Source organism: Coregonus clupeaformis, chromosome 21 (genome assembly GCF_020615455.1).
Source record: "Coregonus clupeaformis isolate EN_2021a chromosome 21, ASM2061545v1, whole genome shotgun sequence".
Taxonomy (NCBI): domain Eukaryota; kingdom Metazoa; phylum Chordata; class Actinopteri; order Salmoniformes; family Salmonidae; genus Coregonus; species Coregonus clupeaformis.
This window is the reverse complement of record NC_059212.1, coordinates 441383-459535: the sequence shown is the minus strand read 5'-3', so window position 1 is coordinate 459535 and position 18153 is coordinate 441383. Positions and strand designations below refer to the sequence as shown.

At 42.6% G+C, this 18153-nt stretch overlaps 1 protein-coding gene across 1 annotated transcript in view; it reads right to left on the bottom strand.

The window, feature by feature from the left end:
• Positions 1 to 310: 310 nt before the first annotated feature.
• The window catches only part of luzp2 (leucine zipper protein 2), a 185447-nt gene continuing 167604 nt past the window's right edge, over positions 311 to 18153 (bottom strand). The window contains exons 10-12 of the mRNA XM_041841427.2: positions 17463 to 17570; positions 10308 to 10382; positions 311 to 1185 (exon numbers count right to left, since the gene is read on the bottom strand). Of these exons, the coding sequence (XP_041697361.1) occupies positions 1081 to 1185; positions 10308 to 10382; positions 17463 to 17570 (288 nt within the window). The 3' untranslated portion in view covers positions 311 to 1080. The remainder of the gene's footprint in view (positions 1186 to 10307; positions 10383 to 17462; positions 17571 to 18153) is intronic.

Sequence of the window (18153 nt, the reverse complement as noted above, 5' to 3'; positions counted from 1 at the left end):
AGTATTTTCTTCAGGTCCTACTTAACATTTCATTGACCTTATGCCATAACATTAGCAATACCCTTGGCCTAAAAAATATATATATAGTAGCTACTGTCGTGGTTAGTGAATTTTCTGTCAATAACACATGTAATTTGTTTTACACATATTAGATTGGGAAGCGAACTGAAATATATTGTTTGATTCTCCCCTTACACTTTAGGCTACCTATGCTGCAATTACACTGTACTTACAAGGGTGTGATATATATTTACTAATGTGGCATACGGTCAAAATTTTGTAAATAGTTCTTCTTCCTTCTATAGGTTAAAAATAGACCAGTCGATTCGTTTTCTCCACAAATATCAATTTATTCTTCACACATTTACTGAAAATCACAGTTTATTGAAAGAACACAGAAAGGTCAAATAACACAGATAAATGTAGCTAGGGGTAACTACTCAGTGCATGGCACATTCTCAGGGAGACGACTCATTGTGAGTCTTTGGCTCTTCACCTCTAGCATGTTAAAGGCAGAAAGAGCTCTGAAATATTAAATGTTGAAAGAAGTTGGCCAGCCAACTTGAGAGCCTATATAATTCAAAATATGGAGGAGAGAGTAAATTAACCTTGCTACAATGAGTGACAAACCATATTTGTAAGTTTGGTGTTACAGCAGTTTTTGTTAATGGGAGTACTTATATTACAGAATATCATGACCTCACCAGTGCAAAGGGATTTATTTAGAAATAACACACATTTACTGTAGAAAGTAGTGTCCTCGCTCTGAAATAAAACCCAATGAAAAATCATAAAACAAGTTACCAGTGCCATTGCTACCTTTAAAATAAGTCTAGAAGTCTAGAATGCATGCCATTTTATTATGCAGGTTTTCAATCGAGAAAGTTCAAAATTTCACGGTTGAGAAGTTTGTTTTCATCCAACAATTCCTGTGTCTCTTTTGCAAACAGTGTGTGTGTGTGTGTGTGTGTGTGTGTGTGTGTGTGAGTGTGTGTGCATGTGTGTGGGCACAAGTATGTGCTCTGAAAAAGATCTCTAGGTAATGCAGGTTTTTTGCATCTCCACTGATATCCCATCCATTCAGTTGTTTTTGTGTAGTTTTGTCTTTTTGCTGCCTCCCTCCACTTCCTCCCTGTCATCTGAGGGCTTTGCATTTGATTTTACAATCTGCGCTGTGGTCCTTTGCTGTTGACAATACAAAAGACAAGAATGTATAGCTCATAAACAACAGTGGCAGAGTAACACTGAAACAATGGGCTACTGTGCCGAAACAATACTGGATTGATGACAGCAGTACTAACAATACAGCAGCATTACTTTAACAATACAGCAGTATTACTTTAACAATACAGCAATATTACTTAAAAAATCCTGCAATCTTACTTCACACTCATGTTGATTAGCCTATCCGTTTTACTGGAAATATACACTGCACACCCACTTAGGGCTGGGACAATACCAGTATCGCAATATTTTTTCCATGGCAAAATAGAAAACTTGAAGCTGACCAAACTCTGGTCCTTTAAAAAGCTGCTGTATGTAAAATATTGTGTGATTATAACTACGTTTCCATCCACAGTTTTTATGCGTTTCCATCCACAGTTTCGGTACAATTTTATAAATGCAGACAGATAATTTGTTAGTTCGACATGGTGGGATCTTTTTGTGTCAGTAAAATGAATTATGTGAGAAACGATGGTGCAAACCCTTTTATGCGCAAATATTGATATAATAACTAGTGCTGAGAATTAACCAAAATGTATGTTATTTTTCGTTTTTTAAACAACTAATTGACAGTTCAATTATTTTAATTCCATTTCGTTCTGTTTTTTTTTCTGAGCTGAATGCGCAGTTTCTCTAGAGATGAATTACAGTGGCTTGCAAAGTATTCACCCCCTTTGGTATTTTTCCTATTTTGTTGCCTTACAACCTGGAATTAAAAATGATTTTGGGGGGGGTTGTATCATTTCATTTACATGCCTACCACTTTGAAGATGCAAAATATTTTGGGGGGGTGAAACAAACAAGAAATAAGACAAAAAAAAACAGAACTTGAGCGTGCATAACTATTCACCCCCCCAAAGTCAATACTTTGTAGAGCCACCTTATCAGCAATTACAGCTGCAAGTCTCTTGGGGTATGTCTCTATAAGCTTGGCACATCTAGCCACTGGGATTTTTGCCCATTCTTCAAGGCAAAACTGCTCCAGCTCCTTCAAGTTGGATGGGTTCCGCTGGTGTACAGCAATCTTTAAGTCACACCACAGATTCTCAATTGGATTGAGGTCTGGGCTTTGACTAGGCCATTCCAAGACATTTAAATGTTTCCCCTTAAACCACTCGAGTGTTGCTTTAGCAGTATGCTTAGGGTCATTGTCCTGCTGGAAGGTGAACCTCTGTCCCAGTCTCAAATCTCTGGAAGACTGAAACAGGTTTCCCTCAAGAATTTCCCTGTATTTAGCGCCATCCATCATTACTTCAATTCTGACCAGTTTCCCAGTCCCTGCCGATGAAAAACATCCCCACAGCATGATGCTGCCACCACCATGCTTCACTGTGGGGATGGTGTTCTCGGGGTGATGAGAGGTGTTGGGTTTGCGCCAGACATAGCATTTTTCTTGATCAATGATCTAAGTGATTGATAGTTGGTATTCAGCAGTCATAAAAGTATTCCTTATGTACTTTGAGGAACTAATAAAATGTTGATTTTGTCTGACAGCATAGGCAGCAGCTCTATAGAGATGAGATGATGACTTGGGATGAAATAAATTCAGCTAGCATCTGTTTAGTGTTAACCAATGTCGCATTGCTGGATGCCTTGAGTCTTGCCGAGTTCTGCATCACACTCTCTGTCAGTGGCCAAGCCTTTTATTGCCTGAAGTAAAGCCAATACAAACAAACAACAGATACCTGTGCAGATGTAGGATCTTAATTTGATCACCCTGTTGCAGGAGAACTTTCCTGCAATGCAGGAAATGTCAAACTTGTAGTGTATTTGAGGTTTAAAAGGCTTCTGAAGTTTGTAATTTCCACTTTCAAATTTCAGACTTGATTTTCCCTTAAGAAACATGTATCAACCCCTACAAAAATGTAAATTAATTATAATCCACACAATAATTCACATTTCCTGTTGCTGCAGGACAATTTTCCTTCTGTAGCAAACTGGCTCATATTAAATCAAATAAAATTGTATTTGTCACATGCTTTGTAAACAACAGGTGTAGACTAACAGTGAAATGCTTACTTAAGGGCCCTTCCCAACAATGTGAGATAAAAATATATAAAAATAATAACACAAGGAATAAATACACAATGAGTAATGATAACTTGGTTATATACACAGGGTACCAGTACCGAGTCGATGTGCAGGGGTACGAGGTAATTGAGGTAGATACAGTGAGGGAAAAAAGTATTTGATCCCCTGCTGATTTTGTACATTTGCCCACTGACAAAGAAATGATCAGTCTATAATTTTAATGGTAGGTTTATTTGAACAGTAGGAGACAGAATAACAACAAAAAAATCCAGAAAAACGCATGTCAAAAATGTTATAAATTGATTTGCATTTTAATGAGGGAAATAAGAATTTGACCCCCTCTCAATCAGAAAGATTTCTGGCTCCCAGGTGTCTTTTATACAGGTAACGAGCTGAGAATAGGAGCACACTCTTAAAGGGAGTGCTCCTAATCTCAGCTTGTTACCTGTATAAAAGGCACCTGTCCACAGAAGCAATCAATCAATCAGATTCCAAACTCTCCACCATGGCCAATACCAAAGAGCTCTCCAAGGATGTCAGGGACAAGATTGTAGACCTACAGAAGGCTGGAATGGGCTACAACACCATCGCCAAGCAGCTTGGTGAGAAGGTGACAACAGTTGGTGCGATTATTCGCAAATGGAAGAAACACAAAAGACTGTCAATCTTCCTCGGCCTGGGGCTCCATGCAAGATCTCACCTCGTGGAGTTGCAATGATCATGAGAACGGTGAGGAATCAGCCCAGAACTACACGGGAGGATCTTGTCAATGATCTCAAGGCAGCTGGGACCATAGTCACCAAGAAAACAATTGGAAACACACTACGCCGTGAAGGACTGAAATCCTGCAGCGCCTGCAAGGTCCCCCTGCTCAAGAAAGCATATATACAGGGCCGTCTGAAGTTTGTCAATGAACATCTGAATGATTCAGAGGAGAACTGGGTGAAAGTGTTGTGGTCAGATGACACCAAAATCGAGCTCTTTGGCATCAACTCAACTCGCCGTGTTTGGAGGAGGAGGAATGCTGCCTATGACCCCAAGAACACCATCCCCACCGTCAAACATGGAGGTGGAAACATGCTTTGGGGGTGTTTTTCTGCTAAGGGGACAGGACAACTTCACCGCATCAAAGGGACGATGGACGGGGCCATGTACCGTCAAATCTTGGGTGAGAACCTCCTTCCCTCAGCCAGGGCATTGAAAATGGGTCGTGGATGGGTATTCCAGCATGACAATGACCCAAAACACACGGCCAAGGCAACAAAGGAGTGGCTCGAGAAGAAGCACATTAAGGTCCTGGAGTGGCCTAGCCAGTCTCCAGACCTTAATCCCATAGAAAATCTGTGGAGGGAGCTGAAGGTTTGAGTTGCCAAATGTCAGCCTCAAAACCTTAATGACTTGGAGAAGATCTGCAAAGAGGAGTGGAACAAAATCCCTCTTGAGATGTGTGCAAACCTGGTGGCCAACTACAAGAAACGTCTGACCTCTGTGATTGCCAACAAGGGTTTTGCCACCAAGTACTAAGTCATGTTTTGCAGAGGGGTCAAATACTTATTTCCCTAATTAAAATGCAAATCAATTCATAACATTTTTGACATGCGTTTTTCTGGATTTTGTTGTTGTTATTCTGTCTCTCACTGTTCAAATAAACCTACCATTAAAATTATAGACTGATCATTTCTTTGTCAGTGGGTAAATGTACAAAATCAGCAGGGGATCAAATACTTTTTTCCCTCACTGTATGTACACATACAGTGGGGAGAACAAGTATTTGATACACTGCCGATTCTGCAGGTTTTCCTACTTACAAAGCATGTAGAGGTCTGTAATTTTTATCATAGGTACACTTCAACTGTGAGAGACGGAATCTAAAACAAAAATCCAGAAAATCACATTGTATGATTTTAAAGTAATTAATTTGCATTTTATTGCATGACATAAGTATTTGATACATCAGAAAAGCAGAACTTAATATTTGGTACAGAAACCTTTGTTTGCAATTACAGAGATCATACATTTCCTGTAGGTCTTGACCAGGTTTGCACACACTGCAGCAGGGATTTTGGCCCACTCCTCTATACAGACCTTCTCCAGATCCTTCAGATTTCGGGGCTGTCGCTGGGCAATACAGACTTTCAGCTCCCTCCAAAGATTTTCTATTGGGTTCAGGTCTGGAGACTGGCTAGGCCACTCCAGGACCTTGAGATGCTTCTTACGGAGCCACTCCTTAGTTGCCCTGGCTGTGTGTTTCGGGTCGTTGTCATGCTGGAAGTTCCAGCCACGACCCATCTTCAATGCTCTTACTGAGGGAAGGAGGTTGTTGGCCAAGATCTCGCTATACATGGCCCCATCCATCCTCCCCTCAATACGGTGCAGTTGTCCTGTCCCCTTTGCAGAAAAGCATCCCCAAAGAATGATGTTTCCACCTCCATGCTTCACGGTTGGGATGGTGTTCTTGGGGTTGTACTCATCCTTCTTCTTCCTCCAAACACGGCGAGTGGAGTTTAGACCAAAAAGCTCTATTTTTGTCTCATCAGACCACATTACCTTCTCCCATTCCTCCTCTGGATCATCCAGATGGTCATTGGCAAACTTCAGACGGGCCTGGACATGCGCTGGCTTGAGCAGGGGGACCTTGCGTGCGCTGCAGGATTTTAATCCATGACGGCGTAGTGTGTTGCTAATGGTTTTCTTTGAGACTGTGGTCCCAGCTCTCTTCAGGTCATTGACCAGGTCCTGCCGTGTATTTCTGGGCTGATCCCTCACCTTCCTCATGATCATTGATGCCCCACAAGGTGAGATCTTGCATGGAGCCCCAGACTGAGGGTGAATGACCGTCATCTTGAACTTCTTCCATTTTCTAATAATTGCGCCAACAGTTGTTACCTTCTCACCAAGCTGCTTGCCTATTGTCCTGTAGCCCATCCCAGCCTTGTGCAGGTCTACAATTTTATCCCTGATGTCCTTACACAGCTCTCTGGTCTTGGCCATTGTGGAGAGGTTGGAGTCTGTTTGATTGAGTGTGTGGACAGGTGTCTTTTATACAGGTAACGAGTTCAAACAGGTGCAGTTAATACAGGTAATGAGTGGAGAACAGGAGGGCTTTTAAAGAAAAAACGAACAGGTCTGTGAGAGCCGGAATTCTTACTGGTTGGTAGGTGATCAAATACTTATGTCATGCAATAAAATGCTAATGAATTACTTAAAAATCATACAATGTGATTTTCTGGATTTTTGTTTTAGATTCCGTCTCTCACAGTTGAAGTGTACCTATGATAAAAATTACAGACCTCTACATGCCTTGTAAGTAGGAAAACCTGCAAAATCGGCAGTGTATCAAATACTTGTTCTCCCCACTGTAGGTAGGGGTAAAGTGACTAGGCAACAGGATAGATAATAAACAGTAGCAGCAGCGTATGTGATGAGTCGAAAGAGCAAAGGGGGTCACTGTAGATAGTCTGGGTAGCTATTTGGTTAACTATTTAGTAGCCTTATGGCTTGTGGATAGAAGCTGTTCAGGGTCCTGTTGGTTCCAGACTTGGTGCATCGGTACCACTTGCTGTGCAGTAGCAGAGATAACAGTCTTTGACTTGGGTGGCTGGAGTCTTTGACCATTTTTAGGGCTTTCTTCTGAAACTGCCTGGTATAGAGGTCCTGGATGGCAGGGAGCTCGGTCCCAGTGATGTACTGGGCCGTACGCACTACCCTCTGTAGCGCCTTGCGGTCGGATGCCAAGCAGTTGCCATACCAAGCGGTGATACAGCCAGTCAAGATGCTCTCAATGGTGCACTGTAGAACCTTTTGAGGATCTGAGGGCCGATGACACATTTTTTCAGCCTCGTGAGGGGGAAGAGGCGTTGTCATGCCTTCTTTACGACTCTGTTGGTGTGTGTGGACCAAGTTAATTCCTTAGTGATGTGGACACAGAGGAACTTGAAGCTCTCAACCTGCTCCACTACAGCCTTGTCGATGTGGATGGGGGCGTGCTCGGCCCTCAGTTTCCTGTAGTTCACGATCAGCTCCTTTGTCTTGCTGACGTTGAGGGAGAGGTTGTTGTCCTGGCACCACACGGCCAGGTCATTGACCTCCTCTCTATAGGCGGTCTCATCGTTGTTGATGATCAGGCCTACCAACGTCATGTCGTCAGCAAGCGTAATGATGGTGTTGGAGACGTGCGCATCCACACAGTCGTGGGTGACAGGGAGTACAGGAGGGGAGTAAGCACGCACCCCTGATGGGCCCCCATGTTAAGGGTCAGCGTGGTGGATGTGTTGTTGCCTACACTCACCACCTGGGGGTGGCCCGTCAGGAAGTCCAGGATACAGTTGAAGAGGGATGTGTTTTGTCCCAGGGTCCTGAGCTTAGTGATGAGCTTGGAGGGCACTATGGTGTTGAACGCTGAGCTGTAGTCAATGAACAGCATTCTCACATAGGTGTTCTTCTTGTTAAGGTAGGAGAGGGCAGTGTGGAGTGCAATAGCGATTGCGTCATCTGTGGATCTGTTGGGGCGGTATGCGAATTGGAGTGGGATGATGGTGTTGATGTGAGCCATGACCAGCCTTTCAAAGCATTTCATGGCTACATATGTGAGTGCTACGGGCGATAGTCATTTAGACAAGTTACCTTGGCGTTCTTGGGCACAGGGACTATGGTGGTCTGCTTGAAACATGTACTGTAGGTATTACAGAATGGGTCAGGGAGATGTTTCATTTCAGTGAAGACACTCGCCAGCTGGTCAGCGTATGCTCTGAGTATGCGTCCTGGTAATCTGTCTGGTCCCGCGGCCTTGTGAATGTTAACCTGTTTAACATACATTGGCTAAGGCGAGCGAGATCAGAGAGTCATCCGGAACTGCTGTTGCTCTAATGCATGGTTCAGTGTTGCTTACCTCGAAGCGAGCATAGAAGGCATTTCACTCGTCTGGTAGGCTCGTGTCACTGGGCACCTTGTTGCTGGGTTTCAATTTGTAATCTGTGATAGTTTGCAAGCCCTGCCAAATCCGACGAGCATCAGATCCGGCGTAGTAGAATTCGATCTTAGTCCTGTATTGACAATTTGCCTGTTTGATGGCTCGTCTGAGATCGTAGTAGGATTTCTTATAAGTGTCCGGATTAGTGTCCTGCTCCTTGAAAGTGGCAGCTCTAGCCTTCAGCTCAGTGCGGATGTTGCCTGTAATCCATGGCTTTTGGTTGGGATATGTACGTACGGTCACTATGGGGACGACTTTGTCGATGGACTTATTAATTAAGTCGGTAACTGATGTGGTAAACTCCTCAATGTTATTGGATGAATCCCGGAACATATTCCAGTCTGTGCTAGTGAAACAGTCCTGTAGCTTAGCATCCTCTTCATCAGACCACTTCCGTATTGAGCGTGCCACTGGTACTTCCTGTTAGAGTTTTTGCTTGTTAGCAGGAATCAGGAGGATAGCTTTATGGTCAGATTTGCCAAAGGGAGGGTGAGGGAGTGCCTTTAGTGCATTTCAGTGTGTGGAGTAAAGGTGATTTAGAGTTTTGTTGCCTCTAGTTGCACAGGTGACATGCTGGTAAAAATGAGGTAAGACGGATTTCAGTTTCCTTGCATTAACATCACTGGCCACAAGAAGCGCCGCCTCTGGATGTGCATGTATATTATCCATGTCCTTGTTCAGACACGACTCCGAGAAACATAGGATAGGATAGTCTTGAATGGAGCTCGTCCAGTTTGTTCTCTCGTGATTGTACGTTGGCCAACAAAACAGAGGGCATGGCAGTCTAGATGCTCGCCGACGTAGTCTAATCATGACGCCGCTTCGCTTACCTCTCTTTTGCCGCCGCTTCCTCTTTCAAGACCCGGGGATCAGGGCCTGGTCCGGGGTAAGCATAACTTCTAGAGCTGCTGACTTATTCAATCTGAAATCTTCCTCCAAATTGATGTTAGTGATTGCTGTTCTGATGTCCAGAAGCTGTTTTCGGTCATAGGAAATTATGGCAAATAAAGTTCAGATCAGCATAAAAAAACACACAAAATAGGTCTGGAGCCCGTAAGACGGCAGTTATCCACTGCAGCGCCATCTCAGCCATAACAGAGCTGGGGCTACATTTATCCTGTCACATTTGGTGACAAATAAACTAAAATCAGCCTATCAAGCAAAACACACCCTGAAAAAATTAAATAATAATTGTTATTCTCAGTGTTTTTGAATGGTGACAACCCAACATGGCAGTGGAATGTAGGTTGACTTAAGGTCTCTTTCTCTCCCTCAGTCAGGCTGTTTAGTATCACATGCTCCGGGTGGTTGGCTGCCACATGGCCCTATCAGTGAGGGATCAGCCCCTTTGTGAGCGCCTCTCCCTTATAATCAGTCAATCTGACAATGACCACAGGAGGGAGAAAGCACTGGGCCTTCGCTTTTCCAAAGCTTGCCCATGACCTAATAATATTGTCACGTTCATTCTATTTAAGCTTTTCTCATCCCAGGTTAGTCTCTATTGTACCGGTAATATAATCTATTTTACCAGAGGGACCCTGGTAAAAGACGCATAGGGTTAAGAATGAGGTTAAGAATAAAAACTAGTTTGAATGTGGGTGGTATTACAGAGATCATACTGTAGGTAAGGTATAGGTATAGCTATTTCCCCTGAAAATGGTTATAGAATCGATGGTAGCTGATCCTATTTAAGCATGACAGAGATGTAGAAATCCCACTTAAAATGCATGGCAGCGGCTCAGTTACACAGTGTTACACTACATTGCAATGGGATCTGTGTCGCTGTACCATCTGCCACATCCAAAAAGGTGTGACACTGTTTCCTTATGATTGAGCGAGCCAGGCTTGGATTTGTTTGACAGAGCGCAATACAATCAATATCACAGTTCAGTAGATTGTGGTGGCATTTGCTATAATAATATGTATGTGCATGCAATGTATTAATTTCACCATAATATCCCACGCAGCCCACATTGTAACATGTGGTTTAAGATAAATTAGAAAATTCACATGGGGAAAAATGCAAGAGGCACCTTGTAGAATGGTTATTATGTTATGTACATAAACATTTATAAATGCTAACCTGCTGTTCCAGCAGCTTTTTACTGTCGGGAGAGGATTCTGTCTCCGTCTGGTTTTGGAAACAATCCCCGCCAATCTGTTGTGAGACAAAGAAACACAAACTTAAATGTATTTATTTACTTGACAGGGACAGTGCACATGAATCAAAATGTCAGTGTAAATCTATGTAAATGTGCCAGAGTTGGCTAAAGAGATCATTTTCATCCTAACTTCATAAGGCCTGAACAAACAAGCTGGTCTAATGAAAATGCATGAGAGGAAAATAACTATTATACTATAGATTAAAACAAATTTCACTGTGTGTGTCCATGCATTCATGCGTATAAGTCATACAAGGACATCATTAGCGCCAGTGTGAATATTTCAAAGACAGAACTTGAATGGACAGAGGCGGGATCAGGTCTCTCACAAACTTGCATCCTTTCATTGTTGGACGAAAGTAGAATCCAACATTTCCCTTTGAACAGAACTACTTTACTCGTTATAACTACAGTGCTGTACTGTGGCTAAACTACCAGAGATAATATAAAGACATATACTAGTATTTGAATTATGTTGTGCATGTCCCATCGTCTTTGCTTTCGTGGATGGTTACCACAGAATTCATATAGCTCAGTGGCAGTTACATTTGCAAAGAGTCACTCCTCAGTTTACGAACACAAATGTTATGGGCTCTGTGGATGGAGAGTGAGGACTGTGGCCTTCAGCAACATTTAGCCAGGGCTCTAGCATTTTGGGGGCCATAAGCGAGATTTGGTTCGGGGCCTCCTGACCTTGCCGGCGAAACATTTTAGTGGCCCACCTCTTGGTGGCGGAGACCAAAAATTGCAGCTTTAATGTTAATGTCCTGCAATTCTACACATTTTACCATGGGGCGTAGAGATAATGTTGCAGTTTTAGAGCACATTTTCTGGGATTCTACTCATTTTGCTAAGAGGTGGAGAGAAACCGTAGCTGTTTTAAAGCGAATTTCCTGCAATTCTACACATTTTGCTAAGAGGTGGAGAGAAAATGTTGCAGTTTTGAGATAATTTCCTGCAGTTTTACAAATGTGCCATGACTTATGCCAGGTTAATATGCTACATGTATCTGAGTATGCATGCCTTGCATGCCCAGTCAGTAATTTGGCCATGATTACTAGAAGGTTTAGATACCTGGCTAGACTAACTTACCTAGCAATCTATAAAATGTTAGTTGACATGGGCTAATTGAGTGACTGTCAGTGACTGAAAAACTGCTGATGCACTACCAAATGTCAAAATTGCACCTTCGAGAACTTGGGACCAATGTTCCCTCAACTTTTTTCCGTCACTGACCAAATTTCAGGTCTGCTGAGCGCAAAGTTGAACGTTGTGAAAATGTTGTGCAACTTCCGGCGCGCGTTTACTGTGAACACTGACGCTGTACCTGCTTTAAGTTACTGTTTTAACAGTGGCCAAGTAGGCTACTTGGCTATTTGATCATAATGTAGGCCTACCAGAGTGGCCTACCATAAAAAGCTATGGAGAAAATGCCACATAACATTTGAACATGGAAATAGCGGTTCTTTCATTCAGCCTACAGTAGCAGCCAATGTGTAGTGTTCCATGAGACTTTTGAAACAAACATGCAGGGCTTGACATTAAACTGTTTATCCACAAGGAGGTGACTGAACATTTTGTTGTGTTGATAGATGCACTTTACAAAATAAAATGAATTATTATTCCCATATCATTATTAGACTACCCTCTGCCTAGTGGCTACTAAGCTTATTCAAGCCTGTCTCAAAACACAACACTGCCCATTTTTTAGTGTGTGTATTTTACCCCCGTTTTCTCCCCAATTTTGATCTTGTCTCATCGCTGCAACACCCCAACGGGCTCGGGAGAGGCGAAGGTCGAGTCATGCGTCCTCTGAAACATGACCCGCCAAACTGAAGCCAGCTGCACCAACGTGACGGAGGAAACACTGTTCAACTGACGACCGAAGTCAGCCTGCAGGCGCCCGGCACGCCACAAGGAGTCGCTAGAGCGCGATGAGACAAGTAAACCATATATGGCAGTGGTCTATTTGCATATAGGACTACTGCAACTCTGATTGTTTATGGTGCACCGGTCTGTGCAGAGTATGGGCCTGAGAGACAGGAGACAGGCCAGTACATCAGGAGACGTGGGGGAGGCCGTAGGAGGGCAACAACCCAGCAGCAGGACAGCTACCTCCGCCTTTGTGCAAGGACGAGCAGGAGGAGCACTGCCAGAGCCCTGCAAAATGACCTCCAGCAGGCCACAAATGTGCATGTGTCTGCTCAAACGGTCAGAAACAGACTCCATGAGGGTGGAATGAGGGCCCGACGTCCACAGGTGGGGGTTGTGCTTACAGCCCAACACCGTGCAGGACGTTTGGCATTTGCCAGAGAACACCAAGATTGGTAAATTCGCCACCGGCGCCCTGTGCTCTTCACAGATGAAAGCAGGTTCACACTGAGCACATGTGACAGACGTGACAGAGTCTGGAGACGCCGTGGAGAACGTTCTGCTGCCTGCAACATCCTCCAGCATGACCGGTTTGGCGGTGGGTAAGTCATGGTGTGGGGTGGCATTTCTTTGGGGGGCCGCACATCCCTCCATGTGCTCGCCAGAGGTAGCCTGACTGCCATTAGGTACCGAGATGAGATCCTCAGACCCCTTGTGAGACCATATGCTGGTGCGGTTGGCCCTGGGTTCCTCCTAATGCAAGACAATGCTAGACCTCATGTGGCTGGAGTGTGTCAGCAGTTCCTGCAAGAGGAAGGCATTGATGCTATAGACTGGCCCGCCCGTTCCCCAGACCTGAATCCAATTGAGCACATCTGGGACATCACGTCTCGCTCCATCCTCCAACGCCACGTTGCACCACAGACTGTCCAGGAGTTGGTGGATGCTTTAGTCCAGGTCTGGGAGGAGATCCCTCAGGAGACCATCCGCCACCTCATCAGGAGCATGCCCAGGCATTGTAGGGAGGTCATACAGGCACGTGGAGGCCACACACACTACTGAGCCTCATTTTGACTTGTTTTAAAGACATTACATCAAAGTTGGATCAGCCTATAGTGTGGTTTTTCACTTTACCTCCATGGGTTGATACATTTGATTTCCATTGTGATAATTTTTGTGTGATTTTGTTGTCAGCACATTCAACTATGTAAAGAAAAAAGTATTTAATAAGATTATTTCATTCATTCAGATCTAGGATGTGTTATTTTAGTGTTCCCTTTATTTTTTTGAGCAGTGTAGTATGTATAAGCTGGAAGTAGAAGCCTAAGTGTTGTTGTCCATTAATTTACTCCAATTAGGGGAGGGGTGGTAAGGTTAGGAGAAAATAATAAAGGAAAATATATATTTTTTAAAATATATACATGTATATATATAAAATAAAAATATATATACAGTACCAGTCAAAAGTTTGGACACACCTACTCATTCAATGGTTTTTCTTTTCTTTTTACTATTTTCTACATTGTAGAATAATAGTGAAGACATCAAAACTATGAAATAACACATATGGAATCATGTAGTAACCAAAAAAGTGTTAAACAAATCAAAATATATTTTATATTCTTCAAAGTAGCCACCCTTTGCCTTGATGACAGCTTTTCACACTCTTGGCATTCTCTCAACCAGCTTCACCTGGAATGCTTTTCCAACAGTCTTGAAGGAGTTCCCACATATGCTGAGCACTTGTTGGCTGCTTTCCCCTTCACTCCTTTCCTTAGCTTAGTGGCTAGAGCTGGCACTGCATTTAGCCCATAAATGTGACTCGTGTCAGGAAACTAGGCGTATGTCGCACACGTCACTACTTCAAAGGAGAGGCATTTGAACATAAACCATTTTTTTTTCTTTATCAACATGCGTTTTTGGGCAGAAATGCCTTCTGGAACATGTGAACTTTCATGTGCCATAATAACAAACTTGTATGCCATCTGTAAATATGAAATTGTTAAATTACGAGCCTAGTTGGTTTAGCCACGGAAAAAGACAGCAACCTTTCCGCTAGCCATGATTGGCTGAAATAATGGATGGGCTGGACATGCCAAGAGATGAGTTCGGATTGGTCTGCCATGTAGCATGCTTCTGTCTATAACATGAGCTGCTAAATATGTGTAGGTAATCCTTTCTAACACTCCTTTTTTGAAAGACATCACGAAGAACTGCAATGAAGAAGTTGACCAAGTTTTGAAATCAGTGGAATGCCCAGTGGAAGCAGAGTATGATTACATCCGGATTACATCTTCAAACTAAGGGCAACCATGGCATCCGTGACAGAGAGGGAGAAGCGTTCATCCATGTTTACAGGTAAGAGAGTCTAGCTAGCTATATTTTCAGATATTATATGTTTCTAATTTTGTCAAAGTCGTTTTCATTGCAAGTTAAAGCGTACTGTTAGCTATCTAGCTAACATTAGCTGGCTGGCTCGCTAGCTAACGTTATGTGTATGATCTGTGTAGGAATATTATTAGTATCTCAGAAAGCAATTTGCATTGCTAGTTATAGCCTAATGTTAGCTAGCTAGCTAACATTGAACCTAGTTACCTGCAGTTTCATGCATGGTAGTAACGTTATGAGTTGGGATTATGGTTCATTGTTTAGCTAGCTCGGTAGCTAGCTACATGTCTAAACAAAAGAATCCACTATGCAAGTAACCATTTCACTGTACTGTTTACACCTTCTGTATCCTGTGCATGTGACAAATAAACATTGATTTTATTTGATATAGAGTGTTTACCGGAGACGGTAATCCGAAGAACAACGTGACCTGCACTAAAGTCAAATTAGGATATGACGTTAGCCCAACAAGACAGTGTCCAAGTTTTACAATTCTCCATTAGAATGCCCTGCTTTTATTTAGTTACTTTCTGTCATTAGCTCGCCATTAACTTGTAAATAATGATCTTGTTGTGAGTTTATTTTCCTGTAATAATGAATAAAAATGTGCTCAAGTTAAGACCTTGTCAGCTATGATATGGTCATTATTTGAACTGGCTAGCCAGCTAACTTAACGTTAGCTAGCTAGCTAGCAAGCTACAAACGAACCGAAACAATGTTTAGAAAGTTGCTTTTAGTTGCCTGGTTTGCTAGATTGACATATCCTAAAATACTTTTTAACGGATGGGTTTGTTGGTGTTAAAATACACCAGTTATTCTATTTTGGACCAGCAGGCATGTCGATAGACATAGAATAAACCAGCCTTTAGTCTTGAAATCTTTGGTTGTTAAGCACATGACCTCACATGTGAATCCTTAAAGAGATGGGTGGGCCTAAGGCTTAAGAGGGTGTGAATGATGCTGAATGGGTGTAGACAAAGAAGAGTTTTCCAGTAGGTGTACCAAAACATTCAAGGGCCATTTTCTCAGAAGTGGGGTTACAAGTTTCTTAGCTTTCAAAGCAAATTTACTTTCCCATTTTTCCTCAACTGTAGTGTATGATATACCATTTTCTAGCTCTGAGTCTCTACTTTTATCCAATGTAAAAAACACAATTTCAAATGTTACTACATAGGACCGAATCCAGGTGGTTGGTCACAAATGAAATCCTAAGAAAAGACACAAGGGGATAGAAGGTTATGTGACATTGCATTTCACCTATATATACACCTCTAGAAACTATACTGCATATGCCTATTCTTCACAGTAAATAACCTTAATTAAGACCTAATAACATTACACCTACAGAGCATGTTTTGGCTGAAGCCTGTTGTCAGTAAAACCAATTATTCTAGTCTACTAGTCTTTTTCGATTCTCAAATAGCTGATATTTCTCTAACACTAGCCTGACCGACTATGCCAACCAAAACAACCGTCCACTGAAGCTGATTAGGTGAGTACAAATACATCTTACGACGTTTCCTGTGTGCAGCGCTTTGAGCACTCTGCAGCAATACTGGAAAACACTCATCGCTTCACTGAAAACATCACAGAACGCGGTGAATTAATTGTCTGTTTGGATAAACATGATGTGCAAAAAATGTTTATTGCTCTAGGCATCTTTTGCTGTAAAACTATGTTGGGATGCATGTTCTTAAACTCAAACTTTGACTGGCTAGAAGGATCCTAAAAAGAGATTATGGTTGTTTCATAACACCATTTTGCAATCCCCAAGCTCATTAATCGTGTATGATACAGGACTATTAAAAGTGCTAAGGGTGGTTGGTGAAGCTGCCTATAAAGAGGAGATTGAAGGATTGCAGTAAATCAATTCCTAAATGTGCACATTGTAAGATAACACATGGTAACACTTTCTATGACGCACACGCGCGCACACACACGATGCCTTATAAATGCATGTATCATGCCTTGACGTACACTTATAGCGCATTATAACAGTTGTTATAAACTGTCACAACTCATTTCTAATCTCGCTCCCTCTCTCCATCTCATCCAATCACGCAGTGGAAGACAAGTAGAACTTGACGGTGTCTGTGGGGGACAGGTCTCTTTGCTGCAGGATTTCTCCTTTTATGGCCCCGCCAAAATGATATCAATAACACGACAGGAGCAAACATTGTTTTTGGCACGGATTCATTACGGGACTATCTTTTCAACACGTTTCTCCATAGAGGGTAATTTTCTCTCGGGAAAGGATCCTGCTGGACCATGCACTGTCTCTCCCCAGCGTCCCCCCGCCTAATTTCTGTCATGGTTATTGATAACCACGTGTCAAGAAGAACCTTCCTCCCTGGAACTGTCCCTTCCCTGCCGCACTATCCAATAGAGTTGGGCAGTCATATTCGGCTTCCTCATCCAAGGATCATAACCATACATACAATGCAGAGAGTGAGATCGCATTCGTCTAATAAAAGTGGCTTGAGTTTGTATCTTCAGCGAAACGTGCAAGTGGCCGGCTGGGTATTTCTGGTTTCTTGAATATACAAACCATTACAACACATGATTTTTCTCCAGTTTCTCCAATGACATTGAAAGTCTGCCCCAAGCCTCACAGATTATTCGTTGATTGACCCAGATCCTGTGATCTGAAATTAGCTGCAGTGCCGGTGTAACAGAAAGACGTTTTGGGGTAAAAGTTGCCAGTGATCCATAATGACTGAAGGACTAAAAGGAACTTAATGAACAGATGAACCTGCTGGATTGGGGCCTGAGGGTCACAAATAGTCTATTACCATTTAATTAGTCCAAAGGCTCACCTTTTCCATCTGGCAGTCCTTGACTCCTGGACTACTTTTTCTCCTCATTACCCCAATGTTCGCAGGTGATTTATTGGCCGTGATGATTCTCTGAACTTTCGGGATATCCTGCGAGAAAGAAGTGTGGGAGAGAAAAAGGAGTTGTTTAGAAATTCTAAATAATGGAAGGTGGAACATGACATGTATGGGTAAGGTTGGTATAAGCCATGACACACAGTGCAGCTCTGTTGAAATAGACCATGACAAGAGATTTGGTCCTGAGGTACATTTAAAACGGTTTGTCTTTCATTGAACTGGACAGCCCTGAGAATTTTATTTTTGCTTCTACCACGGCTACTTTCCATAGAGAAAAATACAGATTTTTTTATTAGAAATGTGTTCACTTCATAAAAAGTTATTTTTAATTTGCCTCTTGAAGCGACCTATTTCAACGGACGTATCATGTATTATTTCAGTGCTTTTTGACAGTATCCATCAGGGCCAGGACAATTCAATGGAACAGTGATGGGGTATGAGTGCCTGCTGAAATGGTTTTCTGCTCCCAACGGTCCTGCACTCAAGGGACATGTCTTTAGAAATTCATGCATGGATGGCTGGCCTGGAGAGTTCATTTTCTGTTCTCTTAACAGCTCTCACAGCGCAGAGATCTTACCAGAAATATGAACAAATTCAAATAGACAGAAATATGTAA